The sequence below is a fragment of the Esox lucius genome, unplaced genomic scaffold (assembly GCF_011004845.1).
Source record: "Esox lucius isolate fEsoLuc1 unplaced genomic scaffold, fEsoLuc1.pri scaffold_65_arrow_ctg1, whole genome shotgun sequence".
Classification (NCBI taxonomy): Eukaryota; Metazoa; Chordata; class Actinopteri; order Esociformes; family Esocidae; genus Esox; species Esox lucius.
The window spans coordinates 7,501-33,925 of NW_022995039.1; the positions used below are offsets into that span (position 1 = coordinate 7,501).

Genomic DNA, 26,425 nt, shown 5'->3' on the forward strand with positions numbered 1-26,425 from the left:
GGGTTAGGGTTAGGGTTAGGGTTAGGGTTAGGGTTAGGGTTAGGGTTAGGGTTAGCGAGTATAGGTTCAGGGTTGTGGCCGATACGTAGTGACACTAGCAGACCTGCTGTGAGGTGCGGTAGAAGGCTGCAGAGACACTAACTGACCTGCTGTGAGGTGCGGTAGAAGGCTGCAGAGGCGTTGACCAGTTTGAGCCGGTCCTCCATCCGTAGCATCAAGGTTTGCCAGTGCAGCGCCACCGTCTGGGCACACGCCCTCACTGCCTCCGGGTCGTAGTGGCCCGCCCTCACCAATAGCTCGGCCCGCTGCTGCAGAGCCAGCGCCACCTGGTGGGTCCTCTGAAGAGAGTCGGCATGGAGCAGAGACTGCAGGAAGGGGGAGAGGGGGAGGAGGGGGCGTGGGGGAGACAAATGACGGCATGGGAGTTAAAGAGAGAGAGGCAGAAAAAATTACACTTTTAAAAAATTCTATAACTATTATCTTTTTATAATTGCATGTCAACGGAGCCTGTCTGGGTGGCAACGATGTGTTTTTGTTAAATTGCAGTGGGTGTAGTTACCTCTATTGCCTGCTGAAGGCGCTCATGTTCTCTCTGTAGCTGTTCAGCTTCAGACAGTGAGCTGGTGTTCACCATACAAGAAGACAACATCACCTCTCCCTCACTTATCCAGCCCAGCACCTGATACCGAACAAACACACAGTACAAATACATTACATGTGTGTGTGCGTGTTTGTGCGTGTGTGTGTGTGTGTGTGTGTGTGTGTGCCCGTGTGTGCATCCTCACCTGTTTGACTTGAGTCTGAAGGTGGCGTAGCTGCAAGCCTTGCTCAAGGTGTGTGTGTGTGTGGTCTGCTATCAGATGCAGCTCCTTCTGTTTGTCCTGCAGGAGCTGCTGGAGCGACTCTACCTGGGATGAGAGATCAGTCTCCCCTTCGGCAGTCAGCTCAATACCTGGGGCACACACACACACACACATCAACCTCAGAAATATCCCATACCTGTATGTGTGTGTTCCAGGACCATGGGCATGCGGTATATCGTTCACCTGTAGGTGGCGCTAAACCATGCCCCCATACAGGGCGCTTCCCTTCTAGATAAATGTGTCTCAGTCATCCACACGTGGCTCCTCACATCTCACAGAGGACACGGTCCGACATTCGCCTCCTCTGACCTCCTCTGAGGGGCTTGGAGAAGGAGGTGCTGAGGGAGGTTCCCGAGGACCCGCGGCGTGTGTGAGTGCATGTGTGTCTGTATTGTGCGTACAAGTGCATATGCATGTGCTAGCGTGAGGTCATTGTGTATGCGCGACTGCATGTGCATGTTCGTGTCAGTCGGTGCGTCCGTTCGCCTGTGGTTATCGTGGTACAGTTCAGGACTGTGAGCGGTCGTCTCCATGGTAAATTCAATATGTACGTTTCCATGGGGACCAGCTGTGCGCTTGAGAGAGCAGTTTCCATGGTAACCCCAATCCCCTTCCCTCCCCCCATCATTCTCAGTGTGTCCCCATCTTTCTCTCCTTCCTCTGTCTCGCATTCCCCCCTCCCTCGTTTCCACTCTCTTCCTCTCTCTCCTCTGTCACACATTCTTTCCACCTCCCTCTTTTCCCCTCTTTCTCCCTGTTGTACTCTCTCCGAAAGCCTCTTCAAGTCAAGGAGGTGAAACGCTTTAAGTGAGGGATGAATAAATGGAAGGATGTCTGAATTAATGGAGTGAGGCGTATCTCTCTGCAGTTCTGACTGGACTCTCCTCAGGGGCACTTTGACCAATCCCATTAGTTGATGTCACGCATTGTCTTTGCTAACTGGCTAAATGCCCAGTGGGGGTGACAGGCTATAGGCTGCCACATGACTTATTTTCTCAAGAAAATAACGTCAGGGTTCCACAGAAAAACGTGGTCAGATAGCAATTGTTTTTGTTTTGTCAGTGACTCCCTTTCATATTTAAAGCGTACATGATCTCACAATGCACTGAAAAATAATTCCCCTTCAATAACTCTCTTGCCCCTTTTCTCTCTCCCTCTCATTGCCTCTGACATACCATTTTCTTACTTAAGCCTCTTTCTATCCTTTTCTTCCTCTCTCTGTCTCACCTGAGGCTTGTACTTCGGTGATGTACTGCTGGAGGTCGTGACCCTGCTGGACAACCTCGTAGGTCATGTTGTTCATGGCCAGCCGCCGCTCCATGTGCCTGTGAATGCGCTGCTGTGCCAACGTTAAGCCTTCTGGGTTAGCGTCCACTAGCCGCGGTTGCGCTAAAGTTAGCTTCTCTTGGTTGGCTTCCGCTAGCCTCTGTTGTGCCAGTGTTAGCTTCTCTGTGGTAAAGTCCTGGGCCTGCTTCTGGAGGTCTTGCTTCCATGCCTCCATCTCACCTGACACCTACAAGGGGCAGTGTTGAGGGTCAGAGAGCGGCTCATTTGCATTTTGGTAACTTAGCAGACACTCACATGCAGAGCCACTTACAGGAGCGATTACGGCTAGATTCCTGGCTCACGTGCACATCGTTTTCACCTTGACAGCTCAAGGATTTGAAACATCGAACCACTAAGCTATTTTCCGGCACGAACACAAACACAATCACACAATGTCTCTCCGTCCCTCTCTCACACACACGAGAATAAACACACACACTCACACACACACGCACACCCACACACACACATACACTCAGTGGTAGATGCAGAGACACACGCTGTCCCATGTCTACCTCCAGAGTACACTGCTGTAGTATCCGCAGCTGAAGGTAGACATCCAGCCTGATCTTCCTCTGGTGGAACAACTCCTCCAGCTGGGCTTGGGCCTCTTCCAACGACTGCAGCACCGACTCGACATGGCCCACTGAACTGCCCTGGGGCCTGCCAAACACACACACACACACACACTGGGTGAATACACGGATGGATAAACGCATGCACACACACACTCAGGGTAAATACATGAACGAATAAACATATGCACACACACACACACACACACACAAATGTATGCATACACACGCACAGATATGCAAGGTGACAAGTTAAATACTTGCACAACATTTTGGAGTATAGAGGTTCATACCAAAGAACGTGAAGTGGGGTATTTGAAAAGTGTGAGCGGGTGTGTATAGAATAATTGTGGAATTTGTGTGTATGAGTCTGTTTGTGTGTACTGATGTGAACTTAACCCTAAATCTCATCCTTTAACTTTATCTACTAACACTGAACTTAACCCTAAATCCTTTACCTAACCTTTACCCTTTTCCTAACCTTTACACTACAACCTATTATAAACCTAATGCTAATCTTAAACTTGGCAAACATTAACTTTTCTATGGTAGTTTGTTTGTGGTATGAATATCTGTTGCGCATCTACAGATATTCATTTTGATTATCCAAATAAGATGTAAGCACAGAGAGCAAGACGTCCTGTGTGTGTGGTTTGTGGGTTGTGTGCGGGTGTGTGTGCATGGGTATTTCTACACTTGTAAGAAACAGATATCTAGTACAGTAATCCATGGTACATTTAGTGAGGACATTATGCCTATCCTCACTTTTCTAGATTTGTCAAGTTTAGTAAAACAAGTATCTGTGCATGTTTATCTAAGCTGCAGTACAAGGTATTCTGCCTCCCTGATGACGGACAGCGAGGCGTCCTGTGGGTGTGTGTGTGTTCACCTAAGCTGCAGTATGAGGTCCTCTCCCTCCCTGATGACGGACAGCGAGGCGTCCTGTGTGTTGGCCTGTTGTTGCTGCTGCTGGCTGATAAGGGCCTGCAGAGCCTCCACTGACTCTGGACACACACACCTCGGCTGCCATCTGTCTCTGCAGACCCTCCATCCATGCTGACAGCTGCTCGGCGGTGGAAAACACACACGCAATCAGAAGAGTCATGAAAAACAGCACATGAGGGCATACTTGGCGTGTGTGTGTGTGTGTGTGTTCGGGTACCTCTCGGGTGTGTGTGTAGAAGGAGACGGCGAGGTCCAGCAGTAGCTTTCGCTGCTCTACTTTCTGGATGAAGGCCTGCATGCGGAGCTCCAGGTCCCCAGCCGCGGCGTAGATCTCGCCCTCCTCACACTCCCCCGACTGGGCCAGCTGACCGGCCGCCTCCAGCAGCTTCTCTGCATTGGTGTAGGTGTTCTGAAGGGGGGTGGTGGGGGGGTGGAACGAGGGACAGAGCAAGACAGGGGAGAGAAAGAATGGAGGGATGGGGGGAACAAATATGTTATGGTTTTAGGAGTGCAGACTTATGAGGCATTTAAGGAACAAAAGAAAACCAGAGCGTGGGTTTGAGGCCAGGGTAGCCGCTGTATGAGTGGGCTTGTTACCTGGGCAACCTGTTGAAAATCGTCATGCCGTTTCTGCAGCGCTCGGGCCCGGTGGAGGCTCTTCCCCACACCCGTGTGTTTATTGAGAAAGACCTCGCCATGCTGCTCAACCCAGTCCAGCACCTACAGAGGGAAAAACACGTCCTTCAACTGACAGTCCGAATTCCCACGGGATATATTTTGTAACATGTTTGTATGTTCAGCTTCTATCATTGTAGTGAGGACCAAAGGAAAAAGTATTTATCAGATTATGGGTTAGGTTTAGAATTTGTGTTAGAATAGGGTTAAGTAATTGAGGGTTTTTTTGTGATCAGAACAAGACTGGAGAGGATCAGCCTCTCTTTTAAAATGACCAAGTCTAAAGGCCAAATCTTCCCTCCCCTTCCTGAATTTAACATATATTTTTAATGGTACACAACCGCAAGTCCTCACTTTGATAGTAAAACCAACATGTCTGTGTTTCTTGGTGTGTGAGATGGGGGGGGCTATGTGTGATGCATACCTGCCGTACGTCCTGCTGGAAAACACACAGCTGCAGACGCTGGTGTAGGCGGAGCTTGCGGTGTTGCCACGCCCCATCGACATGCTGGTGTCCCTGCATGACCTCGTGCAGAACTCCCATAATGCCATGCGTTGCGGCTGTAAAGTCAGCGGTTGCCACTGGTAACCCTGACTCATCAAGCTCCGCCGGACCCTGAAGAACTTCCAAAAGGGCTTTGCCGCTTTCACTGACCTGGGGTTTGACACACACACGAAACACACACACGCCAACACACATGCAAGCAATAAAACAAAACAGCACTTCTGTAGTCAAATATCTTATCACAATTGTACAACCCCATTTCCAAAATAAAAAACAGAATGCAATGATGTGCAAATCATTTAAACCCTATTTTTAACAGAAAATTATACAAAGATTATTTTCTGTTAAAAAAATAGGGTTTAACAGAAAATAATACAAAGACGTCACCTCGCTGGCGGGGAAGGAGCCTGAGATTGTTCGTGAGGTTGAGAGGTTCCGACTAGAGGTAGACGGGATCACCTCTACACACGGCTTGGGCTCTGGAACCACACTCCTTGAGAGAGGATGGACTCTTCACAACTCTGGAGTTGCCCATGGTGAGAAGCGGCGGGCTGGTGTGTGTTTGCTTATAGCTCCCCAGCTCTGCCGCCATGTGTTGGAGTTTACCCCGGTGAACGAGAGGGTCGTTTCCCTGCGCCTACGGGTCGGGGATAGGTCTCACTGTTGTTTGTGCCTACGGGCCGAACAGCAGTGAAGAGTACCCAACCTTCTTGGAGTCTCTGGGAGGGGTGCTGGAAAGTGCTCCGACTGGGGACTCTATCGTTCTACTGGGGGACTTCAACGCCCACGTGGGCAACGACAGTGACACCTGGAGGGGCGTGATTGGGAGGAATGGCCCCCCTGATCTGAACCCGAGCTGTGTTCAGTTATTGGACTTCTGTGCTAGTCACAGTTTGTCCGTAACGAACATCATGTTCAAGCATAAGGGTGTCCATCAGTGCACGTGGCACCAGGACACCCTAGGCCGTAGGTCGATGATAGACTTTGTTGTCGTTTCATCTGACCTGCGGCCGTATGTCTTGAACACTCAGGTGGAGAGAGGGGCGGAGCTGTCAACTGATCACCACCTGGTGGTGAGTTGGATCCGATGGCGGGGGAGGAAGCTGGACAGACTCGGCAGGCCCAAGCATACTGTAAGGGTCTGCTGGGAACGTCTGGCCGAGTCTCCTGTCAGAGAGATCTTTAACTCCCACCTCCGGCAGAGCTTCGACTGGATCCCGAGGGAGGCTGGAGATATTGAGTCCGAGTGGACCATGTTCTCCACCGCCATTGTCGAAGCGGCCGCTCGGAGCTGTGGCCGTAAGGTCTCCGGTGCCTGTCGAGGCAGCAATCCCGAACCCGGTGGTGGACACCGGAAGTAAGGGATGCCGTCAAGCTGAAGAAGGAGTCCTATCAGGCCTGGTTGGCTTGTGGGACTCCTGAGGCAGCTGACGGGACCGGCAGGCCAAGCGGACTGCAGCCCGGGTGGTTGTGGAGGCAAAAACTCGGGCCTGGGAGGAGTTCGGTGAGGCCTTGGAGAAGGACTATCGGCTGGCCTCGAAGAGATTCTGGCAAACCGTCCGGCGCCTCAGGAGAGGGAAACAGTGCCCTACCAACGCTGTTTACAGTAGAGGTGGGCAGCTGTTGACCTCAACTGGGGATGTCGTCGGGCGGTGGAAGGAGTACTTCGAGGATCTCCTCAATCCCGCCGTCAAGTCTTCCATTGAGGAAGCAGAGGATGAGGGCTCAGAGGTGGACTCGTCCATCACCCGGGCTAAAGTCACAGAGGTAGTCAAGAAACTCCTCAGTGGCAAGGCACCGGGGGTGGATGAGATCCACCCTGAGTACCTCAAGTCTCTGGATGTTGTGGGGCTGTCTTGGCTGACACGCCTGTGCAACATCGCGTGGCAGTCGGGGACAGTGCCTCTGGGATGGCAGACCGGGGTGGTGGTCCCTCTTTTTAAGAAGGGGGACCGGAGGGTGTGTTCCAACTTCAGGGGGATCACACTTCTCAGCCTCCCCGGGAAAGTCTATGCCAGGGTACTGGAGAGGAGAATACGGCCGATAGTAGAACCTCGGATTCAGGAGGAACAGTGTGGTTTTCGTCTGGGCCGTGGAACACTGGACCAGCTCTATACCCTCTACGGGGTGCTGGAAGGTTCAGGAGTTTGCCCAACCAGTCCACATGTGTTTTGTGGATTTGGAGAAGGCATTCGACTGTGTCCCTCGCGGCATCCTGTGGAGGTGCTTCGGGAATATGGGGTCCTGGGTCCTTTGCTAAGGGCTGTCAGGTCCCTGTACGACCGAAGCAGGAGCTTGGTCCGCATTGCAGGCAGTAAGTCAGACTTGTTCCCAGTGCATGTGGACTCCGGCAGGGCTGCCCTTTGTCGGTTCTGTTCGTAATTTTTATGGACAGAATTTTTAGGCGCAGCCAGGGGCCGGAGGGTGTCAGGTTTGGGGACCACACGATTTCGTCTCTGCTCTTTGCGGATGATGTTGTCGTGTTGGCCCCTTCAACCAGGACCTTCAGCATGCACTGGGACGGTTTGCAGCCGAGTGTGAAGCAGTGGGGATATACCAGTGTGAAGCAGCTCTCGATAAACCAGTCAATCTACGTTCCTACTCTCACCTATGGTCATAAGCTTTGGGTCATGACCGAAAGGACAAGATCCCGGATACAGGCGGCCGAAATGAGCTTTCTCCGCAGGGTGGCTGGGCGATCCCTTAGAGATAGGGTGAGAAGCTCGGTCACCCGGGAGGAGCTCAGAGTAGAGCCGCTGCTCCTCCACATCGAGAGGGGTCTGCTGAGGTGGCTTGGGCATCGGTTTCGGATGCCTCCGGAACGCCTTCCTGGGAAGGTGTTCCGGTCCCGTCCCACCGGGAGGAGACCCCGGGGAAGACCTAGGAAATGCTGGACGGACTATGTCTCCCGGCTGGCATGGGAACGCCTCGGTGTCCCCCCTGGAAGAGCTGGAGGAAGTGTCTTGGGAGAGGGAAGTCTGGGCATCTCTGCTTAGACTGCTGCCCCCGCGACCCGGCCCCGGATGAAGCGGAAGAAGATGTATGTATGTATGTATAATACAAAGACAACATATCAGATTTTAAAACTGAGATGTTTTATTGTTTCTTGAAAAATATATGCCTACTTTGAATGTTATGCCAGCAACATGTTTAAAAAAGTTGGGACAGAGGCAACAAAAGAATGAAAATATTGTGTAATGCTAAAAAACTAAACGTTGTGGAATATCACACAACTAATTAATTCAGTTGGCAACAGGTCAGTAACATGACTAGGTATTAAAAGATAATTCCAGAGAGGATGGATCTGTCAGAAGTGAGGATGGGGAGGGGTTCACCACTCTGAAAGACTATGTGGGCAAATTGTGCAACAATTCAAGAATAAAGTTTCTCAGCGTAAAATTGCAAAGGGTTTGGGGATCTCATCATCTACGGTACATAGTATCATTAAAAGATATAATTAAAAGATACAGAGAATCCGGAATCTGTATGTAAGGGACAAGGCCGAAAACCAATATTGGATGGCCGTGATCTCCGGGCCACCAGATGGCACTGCATTAAAAACAGTCACATTTCTTTAGTGGACATCACTGCATGAGCTCAGGATCACTTCCAAAAACCATTGTCTGTGAACACAGTATGTAGCTGCATCCACAAATGTTGCTGATCCAAAAGATCCAGAACTGTCGCTGCCTTCTCTGGGCGTAAGCTCATTTAAGATGGACTGAGGCAAAGTGGAAAACTATCCTGTGGTTTGACGAGTCAAATATGAAATTATTTTTGAAATCATGGATGCTGCATCCTCCTGCGTAAAATAGAAAGGGACAACTCAGCTTGTTATCAGTGCACATTTCAAAAGCCAGCATCCGTGATGGTATGGGGGTGCATTAGTGCACATGGCCTGGGTGACTGGCACGTCTATGAAGGCACCACTAATGCTGAACAATATATACAGATTTTGGAGCACCATGCGGCCATCCAGACAACATTGTTTTCAGGGAAGGCCTTGCTCATTTCAGCAAGACAATGCCAAACCACATTCTGCATGTATTACAGCAGAATGGTTCCGGAGAAAAAGAGTCAAGGTGCTAAACTGGGCTGCCTGCAGTCCAGACCTGTCACCCATTGAAAACATTTGGTGCATTATGAAACAAAAAAGGAAACCCTGAACTGTTGAGCAGCTGAAATCCTAAATCAAGCTGGAATGGGAATACATTTCACTTTCAAAACTACAGCAATTGGTCTCCCCAGTTCCCTAATGCTTAGTGTTGTTAAAAGAAGAGGAGATGCAACACGGTAATAAACATGCCCCTGTCCCAACTTTTTTGTAATGTGTTGCTGGCATAAAATTCAAAATGGGCATATATTTTTACAAAAACAATATAATTCTCTGGTTCAACATTTGGTATTTTGTCTTTGTACTATTTTCAATTAAAATTAGGGATGAACTGATTTGCACGTCGTTGCATTCTGTTTTTATTTGCATTTTACGCAGTGTTCCATCTTTGGAAACAGGGTTGTATATAAATAAACACAGACAAAGATGATGCGTATATTGTATATTGTATATATGTGTCTGTGTGTTTGTGTGTGTGTGTGTGTGTGTGTGTGTCTGTGTGTGTCTGTGTCTGTGTGTGTGTGTGTGTGTGTGTGTGTGTGTGTGTGTGTGTCTGTGTGTGTCTGTGTCTGTGTGTGTGGTGTGTTTGGGGGCATCTACCTGTGTGTAAGCTGATGTTATCTCTTCAAAGAGTGCCTGGTGTTGTTGTATTGCGGTCTCCAACTCCGTCATCTCTGCTGGCAATGAGTTGTCACCACACGCCTCACACCAGCTGTCCACGCGGCCCAGGAACTATAAAAAAAAACACAAACACCTGTTATACACACACGTGTACAATCACACATTAGACATATACACACACACATAAATGTTCACCAAAAACTAGAAGTTTACGTGTAGTATTCGCAACCATCACCCATTTGCCCCAGGTATCAAAGTCATTCCAAAGTGCAGAACAATTTACGTTTTTACTTCAGTCTTTAATAATAATAAATTGCATTAATAGAGCAATCATCATTCCCAGGCAGAAATCAAAAAGCCTGAATGATTTCAATGAGAACCACACACACACGTCACACACACCTGCTCTGCTCCCTGGTGGAAGCAGGTGGACAGGCTCAGTGCCTTGCTGCGTTCCTCCAGCACCGATGTCAGCCCCTTCCAGTCCTCCTGTAGCCGCGACGACACACTCGCAATCCGCTCCGCCCCGTAGTGGCCAGCTTCACACAGCCGTGTTGCCACGGACACCACGCCGTCCACATTTACGCTCCCATTCTGAGGAGGGATCGGAGGTTAGACATTTCACTCATAGTTCAAAGTGTCACTATCGTGAAGTAGCATAGCACATCATTTTACAGAAAGTGTCTATAACCAAAGTGTTCAAGGTGTAATGGACAAGAAAATTGCCTGGTCTTTCTAACAGTGGACTGCTATTAAGTTGACAACCCTCTTATTATTTTTTTATACCCATTTTACCCGTATTTTCCCCCCTCTTAATTTCGTAATGTCCAATTTGCGATTATAAAAATCCACCCAAAAACCACACTTTTAACTATTTTATATAAATAATGTCCCCAGCATCATGACCAGGAACATTGTCACGGTTGAAAGAGGTCATTAAGGTACATATTTCTACTTGGTCTGCAATGGATGAAAAGATGAGGTGTGTTTTTTTCACATCTCTTTTTCATTAACACGTGAACATATCAACTACAGGTGACATAAATATTTTACTCCAGCATAAAAATAGATAAAAGGCTTTTTCTGCCCTCAGAAAACTATTTTTCTCCTGCTTTCTGTTTACTCAAAACTCAGACAGGAAGTATCAATGATGGGCTCAATGAGAAAGTGGTCAGATTAACCGGTTGCAAAACTTTAGCAAACAACACAGACAGGATAATTTACTGGGATTCATCCAATAACATTGAAGAGTTTACCAGCAACTGTGCTTCATTAACAAGTGCACTGATGAAAGGAACTGCTGGTTTCTATTCTACCTGATACAAAATGTTGGTATTGATTTCCCAAAATTGAACTGTGTCCTGTGGGGGTGAAATTAGAAATACGAGAACACCTCTACTGAGCAGGGCGGACTTTCCTGTTTGCAATGTAACTTAAGAAGGCAACATCTGCACTGAGCTAAAGGTCAGAGATGTTGCTTTTAAGGAGGACATAAATCCAGTCACTCACAAGAAATCCCACTATGATGTTGGACAAGCCATCAAACAGGCAATGTCTCAATACAGGACTAGCCGCTTAAACCAGGCCTAGATTGTCACTAGGCCTGACGAGATTGGAGGTGTGGCCTCGCGAGACTAATACAGGACTAACATTGAATCCTGTCGGGTCTTGCAAACTATCACAGACTATAAAGGGATACCCAGCTGCAAGCTGCCCAGCAATGCAAATCTACCAGACAATCAAAATGTCTCTGTGCAGTGGTTCCCAACTCCGGTCCTCAAGTACCCCCAACAGTACACATTTTTATTTCAAGCCTGGCCCAGTAAACCTGATTCAACTTATTAACATTAACTAGCTAACTAATGTGGTTAGTGCACCATTGATCAAGCTTTACACTGCAAGCTACATCATGTTAGCTCAACAGTTTAACGTAGCTAGCTAGCAAAGTAATCTTGAATTTGGGATAGATCACATAGATGACGACCAACACCAGCTACTAGTGAGTGTTATTGGTGCGCTAGTTTATTTGCTTTAGCCTAGTCATGGCTCACATCAACAGCAACATACAATATAGCATGGACCAACTCCAGTCTGCGTACTGCCCCAGAAGATTCAATAACATTGCAATGTCTATGGTACTCCACTGCCCTCTCCAATCAGAATATGCAATAACTATTTGGGAATGCTTGTTTACTGACTAAAGCTCAGTACTTAACACCACACTAACATCAAGGCTCATCACTAAGCTCAAGAGCCAGGGATAAACACATAACTCAGTAACTGGATCCTGGTCCCCAGGTTGTATGGGTAGGCATCAACAAATCCTCTAATCTCGACCTCAACACGGGGCCCCTCAGAGGTGCGTGCTCAGTCCCACTCGGTACTCCCATAATTACGTTCCCTGACAACACACCGCTGCAGTCCTGTTCGCTGATGATAACGAGGCACCACCAGTGATTGTGGACCACGGACAAAATGGGCAAGAACAAGCCATCCACATTGACGGTAGTCAACCACCCCGAAAGAGTGTGGTGTGAACGGCCAAGTTCCTCAACCAACCAGGCGGTGTCAGAGGAATGCCCCAAAAATAGTCACTGTCTCCAGCCACCCAAGCCAGAGGCTATTCTTTGTACCCCAGCATGACAGGCAAGGCCTTGTGTCTGTAAACGACAAGACCATGTACATCTTCCCCCCCAAGCCATGAGGCTGTTAAACAAGTCTGCCAAAGGATTATAAAATGGCCACCTGGCCTACCTGAAACATAACCCATTTCCTGGCAGGCCATCAATATTAGGATTTTCAATATTTCTATTTTTTACGTCATGCAGGCACACCCGTCAAACACACATAGCTATCCTGGACAGAAGCGCTGCAGCGCCACGATCCGCTGTAGGCCCCGGGACCCACATTGCGGGAAAACCAATCAGGCCACCATTCAGTGGCGTGCCACACTCAAGGGAGGTCATGAATACGCTTGCATGAATAAGCATGTGCTACTTTGTTCCCTCAGCATTCAGAGCAGGTTCCACCCTCCGGTGCCAACAGTGGGATCTTACCCGTCGGGGATCTCACCATCTAACCAGCCCTCTTCACTTGTCACATTTTAGTGCCCATATAAGTTTTGGAGGAGGTACCATTGGTCAAATTAACATGTGGGACAAGAAGATTGTGAACATGGTGTTTTACTCTATGAGGAAAATGCGACATTGACAAGGCAGAGGACCGTCCATTTATATTTCACATTAGGGTCTCTGAGTTCATGGGCAGGGCCATGGAGGGCTTCTGACATTTAGCTAATAGTTCAAAAAAAAATTGTACAATAGTATATCTGTACCTCAGAATTCATAATGTTGCGTGATAGATTGTCCATCCCATAAAGTTCATGGTGCAGTGAGATATAATTTTCGTACCATGGAGTTCATGCTGTAGTGTTATAGAATGTCTATACCATAGAGTTCATGGTGAAGTGCTGGTGTTGGGTCTGGAGGTCCAGGGCATGCTGGTGGTTAAGGCCAACCTCTGTCTGGCTCTGCAGAAACAGTTCCTTACTGTGGGCTATCCACTCAGACATCTAGAACACACAGAGGGTTACACACAGTTTAAATCATTTATTAAAGCCCACAAATCGAATATACAATTCAGCTTGCCATTAGAGGCCCGCTCTCTGTGGTGGTCAAATGAGCAGCCCGCCTCCCAAATATGCGCCTCCCTGAGCCTTCTCCACACGACAACAACATTGGACACTGAGACTATAGTGTCATCATCATCATCATCAACACACACAAGCACACACATGCACACACACACAAACATTAATTGAAGAAGATCCATTCAGAAAAAGCTTGTGAAAGAGGAAGGAAGAGAGAGAGAGAGAGAGAGAGACAGCAAAAGAGAGGAAGAGAGAGAGGGGGGAAGATGGAGGGCTGCCAGCCGACCTGCTGTCTCCACCACTGCTGTTCGTTCAGACAACAGATGGTCTCCACAGTGAAGCTCTAAACTGTACCACCACAGGGACACTAATACCCTGATCTTTAGTTCCTTCACCCTCCGAGTCACACACACACGCACACACACACACACACACACACTTGTCCTCTACACACACACACACCTTAGCGGCATCCTGCTCGTATAGGTGCAGCTGTAAGGTCTGGTCTAGGTGTGTCTTCCGTTCAGCCCAGCTCTGCTGCAGGTGTGTCCTGGCAGTCTGCAGTCTCTCCAGCAGGGCGGCGACCTTCGGAGCGACGCTTTGGAAGTCAGCCCCGCCTGACAACCAGCTCCCATAGCCGTGGTTGCTGCCCGGTCCATCGCTGGGGGCTTCACCGCTGTGGGTGGGGCCAAGCCGCATGCGCTGGAGCAAGCTCCGCCCTTCGTGATCAATGGCGTCAATGGGAGCCGTGGCAACGGTGGTGCGTAGTCGGCCGTGCTCCTCCAGTAGCCTGTTTGAACAAACAAGCAAAAAACAGCTTAAACATACAAAAACGTGTGAAAAACACCCACACATAAAGCAAAACACACATCTGTATCCAACTTACTTGCGGGCCTCATCCACACCCTGGGGCTCGCCTATGCGGGCCAGCCCTGCCTCCATCTGCTCTAGCTGGGCCAGCAGCTGTCCTGCGGCCTCTGAGAACTCCTCCAGGCCCAGCCGTAGCTCGGTCCATTCAACATGGTCATACTCCAGAGAGCCGCCCAGGTCAGCAGTAAGCTGTGACGGGTCGACCAGCTTGGAGAGGCCCTCCACTGACACTAAACTTGTCTGAAGGGGGACATGAAAAGATACAGAGAGAGGGCAGTGACAGAGGATTGATATCTACAGTATATATAGACATTAAAAGGGGATACATAATACTTCCACACACAGGCAAACCACCAATCAAATAAACACTGACACAGACACAAACACACCTCAAAGCTGAGCTTGGCACTGCCCAGGTTGGTTTTGTGTTTCTGCCAGAAGGTGTCTGGTTTGATGATAAGGGCTGTGTGAATGTGGGTAGAGAACCCCTCCTGAAGTGTCCGTAGCAAAGGTTTGACACTCTCCCACTTTGAGCCGCGCATGTCCACCACCACTGTGAAGCCTCTGGCACGCACATCATCACTGAGAGGGGGTGTTGAGTCCGGGAGAGAAGGAGTAAGAAAAGAGGATATAGATACAGAGAGAGTCAGGTTGTGAAACAGAGAAGGGATGGGAAAAGGGATAGGGCCACAGGGAAAGGGAGAGTGAGTTAGTCAGAAGGAGTGAGAGAGTAAGTGAAAGACAATGAGTTAGTTAGAGAAAGTCGGAAAGAGTGTGAGAGAGTGAGTTAATCCGGGAGAGTGACAGTGAGTTAGAGAGAGTTAGGGTGAGAGAGAGGGGATATGCATTAGCATAAGCTGAGAGGTGAAAGAAAAGTAGGAAGAACACTCACACGTTGTGATTCAGGGATGACACAATAGAGGCACACAGAGGCTTTTAATAAAGATACCTTTACCATTAGCACCATTACAATGTGGAGTTCACCTGAGAACATCATTGAAAGCTAAAAGGGCAGCAAGTGTTTCTAAGCTTGGAAAAACAATATACGACAATAGTGAAAATACAAATAGTACAATAAAAGTAACAAGAATGGATTGTGTTATTCAAAGAGTAAACAATAAATTGTGAGATGGCAACAAGAAATGTCATAAAGACATTTGAAGAAATTGAGAAAGTTCTATGCTGACGTGGAAGACCCAAAAAGCTGTCTGCATCTGATGAACAGTGTTTAAAGGTCACTTACTTGAGGACCAGAAGGAAGTGCTTGCTCAGCATCTGGCATAGGATTTTGCCAGATTACTTTTGTCATTTATATCTTCAACTTGCCCAGTTCCTTAAAATTTCTTTATTACAATTCATCTAGCCATATCAAAAGAACTGAAGAACCTTTTGGATGACACAAGAAATGTGCTCTTTATTTTACTGCCCAGATAAACAGCTTTGAAGAATGTTGTTCATGTAGTCAAACTTTTGATGGGTAATGTTCGACTGGTAACTAGAGTTACCTGGTTATGATAGAGGGACAGAGACAGACAGACAGAGGAGTAGTTACCTAGGTATAATGGAATGATGTAAAGAAGGACAGATAGAGATAGACAGTCATATCGTTACCTGGGTATAGTGGACAGATAGGTGACCAGTCTGCTTAAGTCTTCTTGTTTAACTCGATCGTGATTGGTCCGTGCCGGGAAGGTGAGGATGGGTCCACCTCTCTTGTCCCTTCCCCCTAGAATGGTGACATCATCAAAAAGCAACAGAACAAATGGTTACCACAGAGGTTTTACACTAAGGCTCTTAACATGAAATAGGTAACAGTCTGGAAGTGATCCTAGGGGAGGGGCTAGGTTAAAGAAGGAGGAGGAGTAATGGAAAAGGGACAAGGGAACAAAACTAGGAATCAAACGGAACGGAGCCACAGTGAAGGGATGGAACTTGGAGAAGAGACTGGTAAAAAAAAACGTGCTGTTGCAGACTAACCTGAGACAAAGGCCACTTTTTCTCTCAGAACGGTCAGCACATCCACCGCTCTCACCCCCTCCCCACGTGCACCCCCTGAGAGAGACAGGATGGTGGGGGACAAGGGAGGGAGGTGACAGACAGGGGCAGTCAGGGGAATAGAAAAAGATAGTTACGTTTCAATCTACCTTAAGGAGTATTTTGATCCCTGGTCGCAAGAACAGACTTAGCCACCAACAATCTGCATCTAACGAAATGCAAGACAGCCGGCTGTAACATCGCTATTCAAAAGTAATGGCATAAATGTGTTTGGACGTTGTGAATATATATATATATATATATATGATTGATGTATGATTATGATATATTATGATTTGTGTGTTTGTGGTGTTTGTCTATATTGTGATTTTCAATGAATCCATATGCTTTGCTTGTGGTGTGATTTTATGTTATGTGTATGTTGTAGACTGCAGACAAAACACATCTGGTGTTTAGGCCTGTTAGTGTAATCTGCTGCATGTGTAATCCTGGCTGGAACAGCTGGGGCACAGGGACGGGGTGAGTGTCGGGCACAGGGCAGGAGTGTGTGTTTGCGGGGGAAGACCTGAGCCTGTGATACTGTAAGCTGGAGCAATGGGGCACGTGTGTGCGTGCAGCTTTGCAGCCGCCTATAGAACCAGAGGGAAGGAGAGTGCGGGGTCAAAAACCCCTTACACCCCGCCCCCGCCCCCCCCAGGCCCCCCAACATGTGTTGTACACTGTGAATGGATGCAGAGACCGAGGGAGGGAGAAAGAAAAGGATAGAGAGCGAATGGGAGAAAAGATCATTAAAGGGAGGCAGAAGGGAGGGAAGGAGAGAGTGAGAGAGAGAGAGAGGGCAGGAGAATGAAAGGCAAATGTATAGCTCAGGGGGTCTGGTTGACCTCTCCAAGTCACCATGATTCTGCTCTTTCAGTATGTGACTCATACTGGATATCCACTCTGCAAGCAAACCCTCAGGTGTGTGTGTTTTGGCAGTCCCTCATCGACGGTGAACTGAGCCATGAAAACGATGGGAAGAAAGGAAACAGGCAGCACAATGAAATGAACATAGAAAAAGCAAAAGACAGGAAGACGAACCCAATGTTACAGGAAGTGTGGCACTCCTACTTCCTGTTGCAAGAAACTCTAGGGAATGGCAGGAAGTGAAAATAAAAGAATCGTACCAACCAAAAGACGCCCTGTTTACATCACTCTTTCTCACACACACAAACAGAAATGCACACGCGCAAATACGCACGCACATACCAATATGTTCCATGTATTGGACAGGCTGCAGAGGCCTGAACAACTTCAAGAAAAGTGGAAGCTAAACAGGACAGTTTCATGTATTAAGGATGCAGTCTGGGACTTTTGCAACTAACACAATATTTGTTACAGCCTCCCATTTCAGCTGGATGTTCAATATGTTGTTTATGCATCATCTATAAGTAGAATAACTCATTTAATACTTACATACTCAATTAGCCATGCATTTCCAAGTTAGAAAGTGAGTGTTTTTGATGGCATGCGGCACAAATCATTACATTCATTACATTTTTTCCATTGCAACCAGTGGCCAATACTTGCAGACCACATCCTTAAACTGTGTCACTGATGTTCACCATTCCCCTTTTCAAAATGACAGGTGCAAACACTTAGTCACTCTTGCCTTGCGACTGTAAAAGAGCAATGCTTGCACTACCACATGAGCACACACACACACCCATACACCCACACGGACACACACACACACTGTTAAACAGACAGCGTACCACCGCAAGGCAGATTACTGCTACTCAGTGTATCACAAGAGAATCTGAGAAACACACAAGGGACTACACTTACATACACACACACCCACACCCACACCACCACACACACCCAGACAGCCAGACGGGGTGCCGCCACAGGCAGATTACTACTACTCTATGTATCACAAGAGAATCTGAGAAACACACAAGGGAGCGAACTTAGATATACACCCACAAAAAATACACACACACACACACACCCACACGGCCAGACAGAGAGTGTTACACCGCGAGGCAGATTACAACGATATTACAACACTGAGAATCAAAAATACACAGCCACAAATACACACATATACATATGCACACAACCTATTCCTAAGCAGCTTATAGACAACCCTGTGGTTCATACATTATATCAGACAGACATGGACAGACAGATTGAGACAGACAGACTGAGAGACAGACAGTCAAGCCGGCACGCAGACAGAGACAGACAGACCGACAGGAAGGCAGGTGGGCATGCAGACTGGGAGGCAGGGAGACAGACAGAGGCAGACTTACAGAGGGATGTTCTATATATATACATACATACATACATATCTGTGTGTGTGTGTGTGTGTGTGCGTGTGTACAGAGACAGGTTTATCCATCTCAGTGGGGGAGACACCTAATCCTGAGCATAAACGGGGCATTAACACTTCCTTATGTTGAAATATTCCCAGCTCAGGAACCAATGATAACCTCCTGAGGGAGAGGGGAGGAGAGGGGGAGGGTAAGGAGCGTTGACAGGAAGGGGAAGGGAAATAAAGAGGAACTCTTCGGTGACAGTTCCTCGAAGCAGCAGGGGAGGAGATCACAGGGGCACCGTTGCATCTCCCTTCACCTATTTAAGCAGGGATGAGTTGCAGAGGTGAGTTACAGGGATGAGTTACCGGGTGTGGATCTCAAAAGTCTTATCTTTGTTCCTCTCACTGGCTCCTTTCCTTCAGGTGATATTAAATATCTAACCACATAAATGTAAATAAAATACCCCAAAAAGATTTGATTTCACCTATTCAGTGTCATCATATAAGCGCATATCAAAAACCGAAGCCTAGAGAAAACAAGGCAAGTGAAAGGAAGCTATCAAGAGTATTGAGGCATAGCCCTTATATTGTACCTCAATAACCAGTACAAGTCGTTAATCCCTTTAAATTCCTCCTCAGTGTTTCAATGATGATAAGATGCCTATATTCTCTATTGAGATTAAGCCATTTGGACCATTTGGGACAGCCAACATCCATGCTCAATAGTGAGCACACACACATATAATGTCTCTTATATCATGTTTTTCTGGGTGTAGCTCTCTGTGATTCTAAAGCTGGGAGTCATGCATCTTCAGCACCATGCGAGTGTATGCGTTTGCGTGCGTGGTAGCGCCTTACTGCACACAGCTGCGGTAACATGGTTGGCTACAATACAGTGGCCTATAGCAGCTGTACATGCTTACTACACACAGAGAATGGAAGGACGGAGAATGAAACATCATGGCGAAACGCCTCAGGCCGGTGTAATGCCCGTTTGTGATTGTTTAAAAATCACAGCGAGACAGAAAACGATCATATAAACGTATATAGATGTGGGTGTGTCCGTATTGCTATCGTTTTACAACGCTGAGCAATGCTGCAAGCCGCTACAGATACATTATATAGGCTAGGCTGCTACTGTAGTCTTCTCTCTCTTTATGATGGACCCGCATTCACACAAACAGTATGCACACACGCACGCGCGCACACACACACAGACAAGCACATAGCCTACAAACACACACCGCCCAAAAACTCAATAGAAATGTTCGGTACGTCCTGACCATGCATGTTACAGTGCAATAGGCAAATTCTATAATGGGAATGGATAAACAGCTCTGGCTGTGCTGTTCTCACGGTAACGGACAAGCACATTCCTGCACGGTAACGAGTCGACATCCACACAAACCGTGGGCCAGGCAGCTGTGACCAGCGGCCAAGGTTTAGCGTTTTCTCCCATTATCGATCTCACACGGGATGCCGTTAACACCCAGCCTGCCCACCTGCTTTAGCCAGCCCGTCCTGGCCGGCTTCACCAGGTCCGGTTTGGGCAGGGTCCCCGGGATTCATCCTCTCCTCTCGGATAGATCCTCCACGCCTTCACTGGAAGGCTGATGGGTTTTTTTTATCTTTCTTTTTTCAAGTCCCTCGGTGTCCAGAGATGGTCGTTGCCGGGAGAAAGTCAGTCAGTCATCGCGCGGCCCCGTCCCCATGTTCTTTATCCTAGCAACGATTCCCGTCCGTCGTCGGGCGCATTCCCGTTCCTCTTCATTCGCTACAGTCACTGTCACCGTGAACCTGCGCGGCATCACATCTCATCATAGCATCATATACCACGGTATCACCTCGCGCGCTTTTGTTCAGCAGTTAACTAATAAGCCTACCAAGTAGCCTGCGGAGAAGGCTGATGTAGGCTCCACCACGATCCCTCTAAAACCGACCAGTCAAACAATAGGCTACCATACCGTCGAGTCCACTGCACGCAGACGCAGGCTGTGCGGCTGGTCGGGTCAGCTGGCTGCGCGAGCACCGAGAGATTGTCCTGTCCATGCAAGGCGCGTGCAACCGGAGGCGAGGCAGAACCGTTTAAGATACACACCGTGCCTCAAGTGATTCAATAAGAACATTAGCCCTGTGCCTGCAAGAGGGTATTTCCATTATTCCCTAACGGGCGCTTGTTCAATGCCTTCATTCACGGGTCAGTATTCGCTAGCAAGGACATTGTCATCATGCTTTGCATTGTTCTTCCCAGATCAGAGGACATCTGACATTTAGTAATTTAGCAGACCAGACCAGCTATGTACACTATCGGTTAGGTTTATGTGCGTTGCTAATGGGCACACCAGCACGGTAACCTAGGCTATTTGCTCACCTTTTCGGCTCAGGGATGTGAACCAAAGATATTTATGTTGCTGGCCTAAAACCAATACTTCCAGTGGGCCAATATATTGAGAGAGGATCTGCATGCTTCTGAGAGCAAATCTGCCTATATTTGATTCTGCAGTGTCTTAGTCAAGTAGCCACCGTTTGCTTATTATCAGAAGCCCATCTCTAATTTATAAGTGTTAGCTTGAGAAAAAAAAGTATTTCACGTGAAAGGACTCAACTAACCCGACGCATCAATATGTCACCAAGGGGTCCACCTACCAACAAATTTGCCTAAATCGCTCTTAACCCTCCAACCCATCAATGCCACTTCAAACACATTAGGCTACTATTAAGGGGAGGACCGGGAATTTAGAAACTACCATTAAAAATACCTAACCCTAACTTAAACCGTAACTAACCATAACCTATATGATCTGACCTAAAGCCTTAACATAACTTAACCCTAAATCTTAACCCTTACCTATAATTACTAATTTTAATCCTAGTCCTAATTCTAACCCTAAATTTAAACCACGTCAAATAAAGCCTATTTTCAAAGAGAGGACCGGTGAAATGTCCTCACTACACACGTTATACCAACAGGAACACACACCGCACACACACGCGCACACACACACACGTAGGATACACACAGAGAGATTCATATCCATTCGTTTACATTGACATTTGACTTTATTTAAATCAGTAAGCATAACAATTTAAATTGAATTGTACATTCTTAGAAAAGTTAGCTAATGGCTACCACATTCTTCGAAATGTCACAGGCACAAAGATTTAAGATGAACTCTCATTTCGGATACATAAAGTAGCGCAGTAGATGCAATTGACAAAACATAAGGAAATCTCGCCCTCTTGAGGACGGTGGTAATTCTTCACACACACACAGTGACGTCACAACTGCCGTCTATTACACGGCAGTAGCCTATCAAATTGATTAAAAACCTCACCTGCTATACCGTCTTTACAACGTTCACAGCGCGATCGACATCGACTGATCCCCCGAAAGACAACCGCACAGCTGTAGAGACGGTTAGTTACCCTTTTCAAGTTTTCAATAGTTAATAGCTTAATCTGGAGATGTTTATATTAATTTTAGACAACATGTTAGAGGTTTACAATGCCAGACGATACTGCAAGATTTGTAGTTAACCATTTATTTTCACCATACAGGTGTTTTCATTGCTTGCCTGCATTTGTGTACAGCATGCCTCACACAGGTAAGCAGGTGGTCATCCCTCCAGAACTTCCCGACATCCTGAAGCAGTTCACCAAGGATGCCATCCGAACACAACCTGAAAACCTTCTGGAATGGGCCACACTGTGAGCTGGATGAGGTTACCCTTAGACATGCACTGTGGCTCAAATGGCAGGACACCATGAAGGGAATAGGGTAGCATTTGTGACACACTTGATCTAAGATGAATTTAGTAGTCTCTCAGAGGTCAACGATGAAGTGAGCCCAATTGAAGATTAGCCGACATGGACCATATTAAAGCTGGGTAGTATGTGTCTGTCTGTTGTAGGTATTTCAGTGCTATGGTCCAGGGACAGCCCTTACCGGTGAAAAAGACCGAAGACAATGAGGTGACCCCCAACACTGTGGACCTCACACCTGAGATACTAGCCACTATGCACAACAAGTGAGGAGGTGCGCACGTGCACACACACTACATAGACACCTACACATCGGACGTGAACACACAAAACGTAAACTCTTTTCCCTGTGTCCCTACGTACTCCCCCCCCATCCCTTCTCTTCTAGCTTCATGGGAAAGACACGGTCACTAAGGAGGAGGTGAGACAGCTGTGGGCGTCGTTGGGATTGGCTGACGACCTACTTAGTCATATCATGAAAGTGGGCGGCTTCGAAGACAATCTCGCCTGGGTCAAATTCTTCGCGCTGGGCTGCAGCTACCTGGGAGGGGTGCGTACAATAACATTTCCCCGGCATGCTGGCAGACACTTCACTGACAACAGCCAGTGATCAAACCACTTAGCAGATATTATCCAATGACCCTCGTGCTCCTGTTATCTTGGTGACCACCAATGTCTCTCTGGCAGACGATCAAGAATGCCCTGACCCATGCGCTGTACATCCTGAACTCAGACAGCGCATGTAAGCCACCCGACGCCTGCATCTCCTTCCAGGATTTCCGGTTCCTTTATAGCTACCTGGCTGCCGTGGATAGAGAGGTGTCCCAGGCCCAAATGGAGCAGGCCCTCGCCTACCTTGAGACACAGGCGTGAGTCACTTCATGCTTGCAGAACAACTACATAGACGTAACTCACATTACAAACAACAGACCTTAAGCTGGGTAGCGCACCATAGACAGCCTCACAAAATGTGATTATTTTCTTTGTCTATCTGCATGACGGTCTGTATGCCTGTCTTTTGTCTTGTCTGTCTCGCAGAAATGCGAAAGGTGGGCTGGTGAAAGTGTCAGACTTTGTCAACAGTCGTAAAGTGCGTTTGGGATAGGAGCACCGGCACTCTCCAGCACTCAACCCTCTCTCCCACAACCAACCAATTCACAACCCTCCCGGTCTGTTGAGCAACACTCCCGAATCTTCTAATAAAGATTGTGCCATAGAAAAAAATACAATGGTGTTGCATATAGGTACCTCATTGGTCAGAGCATCAGGTCAGTAAACAAAAGGTTACCATACCCCATACCATCTTCTTCCGCTTATCCGGGGCCGGGTCGCGGGGGCAGAAGTCTAAGCAGGGATGCCCAGACTTCCCTCTCCCCAGACACTTCCTCCAGCTCTTCCGGGGGGACACCGAGGCGTTCCCAGGCCAGCCGGGAGACATAGTCCCTCCAGCGTGTCCTAGGTCTTCCCCGGGGTCTCCTCCCGGTGGTACGGGACCGGAACACCTTCCCAGGAAGGCGTTCCGGAGGCATCCGAAACAGATGCCCAAGCCACCTCAGCTGACCCCTCTCGATGTGGAGGAGCAGCGGCTCTACTCTGAGCTCCTCCCGGGTGACCGAGCTTCTCACCCTATCTCTAAGGGATCGCCCAGCCACCCTGCGGAGAAAGCTCATTTCGGCCGCCTGTATCCGGGATCTTGTCCTTTCGGACAAGATCCGACCCAAAGCTCATGACCATAGGTGAGAGTAGGAACGTAGATTGACCGGTAAATCGAGAGCTTCGCCTTGCGGCTCAGCTCTTTCTTCACCACGACAGACCGATACATCGACCGCATTACTGCAGAAGCTGCACCGATCCGTCTGTCAATCTCCGTTCCTACCTTCCCTCACTCGTGAACAGGACCCCTAGATACTTAAACTCCTCCACTTGAGGCAGACACTCTCCACCAACCTGAAGTGGGCAAGCCACCCTTTTCCGACTAAGGACCATGGCCTCGGATTTGGAGGTACTGATTTTCATCCCCACCGCTTCACACTCGGCTGCAAACCGTCCAAGTGCATGCTGAAGGTCCTGGCTTGAAGGGGCCAACACGACAACATCATCCGCAAAGAGCAGAGACGAAATCGTGTGGTCCCCAAACTTGACACCCTCCGGCCCCTGGCTGCGCCTAGAAATTCTGTCCATAAAAATTACGAACAGAACCGGTGACAAAGGGCAGCCCTGCCGGAGTCCAACATGCACAGGGAACAAGTCTGACTTACTGCCGGCAATGCGGACCAAGCTCCTGCTTCGGTCGTACAGGGACCTGACAGCCCTTAGCAAAGGACCCAGGACCCCATATTCCCGAAGCACCCTCCACAGGATGCCGCGAAGGACACAGTCGAATGCCTTCTCCAAATCCACAAAACACATGTGGATTGGTGTGGCAAACTCCCATGAACCCTCCATCACCCTGTAGAGGGTATAGAGCTGGTCCAGTGTTCCACGGCCTGGACGAAAACCACACTGTTCCTCCTGAATCCGAGGTTCTACTATCGGCCGTATTCTCCTCTCCAGAACCCTGGCATAGACTTTCCCGGGGAGGCTGAGAAGTGTGATCCCCCTATAGTTGGAACACACCCTCCGGTCCCCCTTCCTAAAAAGAGGGACCACCCCCCGGTCTGCCATCCCAGAAGCACTGTCCCTGACTGCCACGCGATGTTGCACAGGCGTGTCAGCCAAGACAGCCCCACAACATCCAGAGACTTGAGGTACTCAGGGTGGATCTCATCCCCCCGGTGCCTTGCCACCGAGGAGTTTCTTAACCACCTCTGTGACTTCAGCCCGGGTGATGGACGAGTCCACCTCTGAGCCCTCATCCTCTGCTACCTCAAAAGGTTGTTTGTTCAAATCCCAGAGCCGAAAAATTAACCATTCTTTGTGCTGTCTTTGAGCAGGACAGTTAACCAAAATTATTCCTGATCACCTGCCTGTGATCCTACTATCTGAGGATGCATCAATGAGAATTGGATATGCCAAATGTTTTCCCATTTTAGACATATAACAGGTTGGATATCGCCATACTATTACAGTCTTGTGAAAAATGAAGGACATCCCCTGGATTGGACACATGGATATGAGCTCAAGTCCAACCACTTTCATTGTTAAAGGTAACTCCATTGAACAAATCATACAAATCACAACTTTTTAAACTTTGAATACATTTCTGTTATTAAAATAAACAGAAATGCAATTTCCTTATGTGAAAGAAAAATAAACTCAAGAAACTCTCAAACCATAGTAATCGATCGAAGTTAACAGACCTCATAACAGCACTACAAATGTTTTATTTTCTGCTTCAAACGGAAGGACCAGAAAAGAGAAACAAGCAACTTCACCATATAGCCATCTGTAGCTGTGCAATTAGAAAAGATAATTTGAGGCCCGGCGCCTTGTATCGTGGCCACAATCAGGCTAACCATGGTCTTTTCCCTATCCTGGCATCAGTGTATAGTGAAAATGTAAAGGCAATTTTGGCCTAGCTTAAGTCAATTTATTACACTGGATTTTAGATAGCAATTTTAGCAGGCTTCTAGTCAATGAACAGGGTACGATTTGTACAGAGGTTTATTAGTATTCATAATGCCATTAATACACAAATTCCGATAAATAATCGAATTAGGAAATGGCTACTTAGGAAATGGCTAATATATAACACTAGGCATTCTCAAAATGTCTCAGCATGCAGGCTGACATGATTAAATAAACATCTGGGTTGGGCTATACAGTGGGGACAACAAGTATTTGATACACTGCTGATTTTGCAGGTTTTCCTACTTACAAAGCATGTAGAGGTCTGTAATTTCTATCATAGGTACACCTCAACTGTGAGAGACAGAATAAAAAATCCAGAAAATCACATTGTATGATTTAAATAATTAATTAGCATTTTATTGCATGACATAAGTATTTGATTGCCTACCAACCAGTAAGAATTCCGGCTCTCACAGACCTGTTAGTTTTTCTTTTAGAAGCCCTCCTGTTCTCCACTCATTACCTGTATTAACTGCACCTGTTTGAACTCGTTACCTGTATAAAAGACACCTGTCCACACACTCAATCAAACCGACTCAAACCTCTCCACAATGGCCAAGACCAGAGAGCTGTGTAAGGACATCAGGGATAAAATTGTATACCTGCACAAGGCTGGGATGGACTACAGGACAATAGGCAAGCAGCTTGGTGAG

The 26,425-nt window shown here is 47.7% G+C and overlaps 2 protein-coding genes across 7 annotated transcripts in view; one reads left to right on the plus strand and one right to left on the minus strand.

Moving 5' to 3' along the window:
• Window positions 1–20,043, minus strand: part of LOC117594231 (kalirin-like) — a gene marked incomplete at its 3' end in the record, with an annotated part of 27,387 nt that extends 7,344 nt beyond the window's left edge. Inside the window, 19 exon segments of the mRNA XM_034291316.1 lie at window positions 147–365; window positions 560–679; window positions 786–952; window positions 2,091–2,376; window positions 2,705–2,852; window positions 3,654–3,778; window positions 3,780–3,827; window positions 3,927–4,118; window positions 4,307–4,429; window positions 4,809–5,039; window positions 9,604–9,735; window positions 10,027–10,218; window positions 13,073–13,195; window positions 13,736–14,063; window positions 14,160–14,383; window positions 14,533–14,725; window positions 15,755–15,869; window positions 16,121–16,195; window positions 19,943–20,043. Coding sequence (XP_034147207.1) covers window positions 147–365; window positions 560–679; window positions 786–952; window positions 2,091–2,376; window positions 2,705–2,852; window positions 3,654–3,778; window positions 3,780–3,827; window positions 3,927–4,118; window positions 4,307–4,429; window positions 4,809–5,039; window positions 9,604–9,735; window positions 10,027–10,218; window positions 13,073–13,195; window positions 13,736–14,063; window positions 14,160–14,383; window positions 14,533–14,725; window positions 15,755–15,869; window positions 16,121–16,195; window positions 19,943–20,009 — 3,108 coding nt within the window.
• A 257-nt stretch (window positions 20,044–20,300) lies between these two features.
• LOC117594232 (ropporin-1-like) lies at window positions 20,301–23,518 on the plus strand. Of its 6 annotated transcripts, none has more exons than XM_034291319.1 (7): window positions 20,301–20,637; window positions 21,805–21,857; window positions 21,999–22,148; window positions 22,352–22,412; window positions 22,591–22,752; window positions 22,890–23,071; window positions 23,241–23,518. In XM_034291319.1, exons 3-7 carry the CDS (start codon window positions 22,033–22,035, stop codon window positions 23,305–23,307), a joined length of 588 nt encoding a protein of 195 aa, XP_034147210.1. In that variant the 5' UTR covers window positions 20,301–20,637; window positions 21,805–21,857; window positions 21,999–22,032; the 3' UTR covers window positions 23,308–23,518. The 6 variants fall into 6 exon arrangements, with proteins under 6 accessions (XP_034147210.1, XP_034147212.1, XP_034147211.1 ...); XM_034291321.1 differs by having other exon boundaries at window positions 22,032–22,218; XM_034291320.1 differs by having other exon boundaries at window positions 22,032–22,148.
• The last annotated feature ends 2,907 nt before the right edge of the window (window positions 23,519–26,425 follow it).

Excerpts from the sequence above, each read along its gene's own strand:
- LOC117594232 (XM_034291319.1), top strand. The coding sequence starts at position 22,033 with ATGCCTCACACAGGTAAGCAGGTGGTCATCCCTCCAGAACTTCCCGAC. Across the intron at positions 22,413-22,590 it reads AAAAGACCGAAGACAATGAG|CTTCATGGGAAAGACACGGT; the intron begins GTGACCCCCAAC and ends CTTCTCTTCTAG. Across the intron at positions 23,072-23,240 it reads GCCTACCTTGAGACACAGGC|AAATGCGAAAGGTGGGCTGG; the intron begins GTGAGTCACTTC and ends TCTGTCTCGCAG.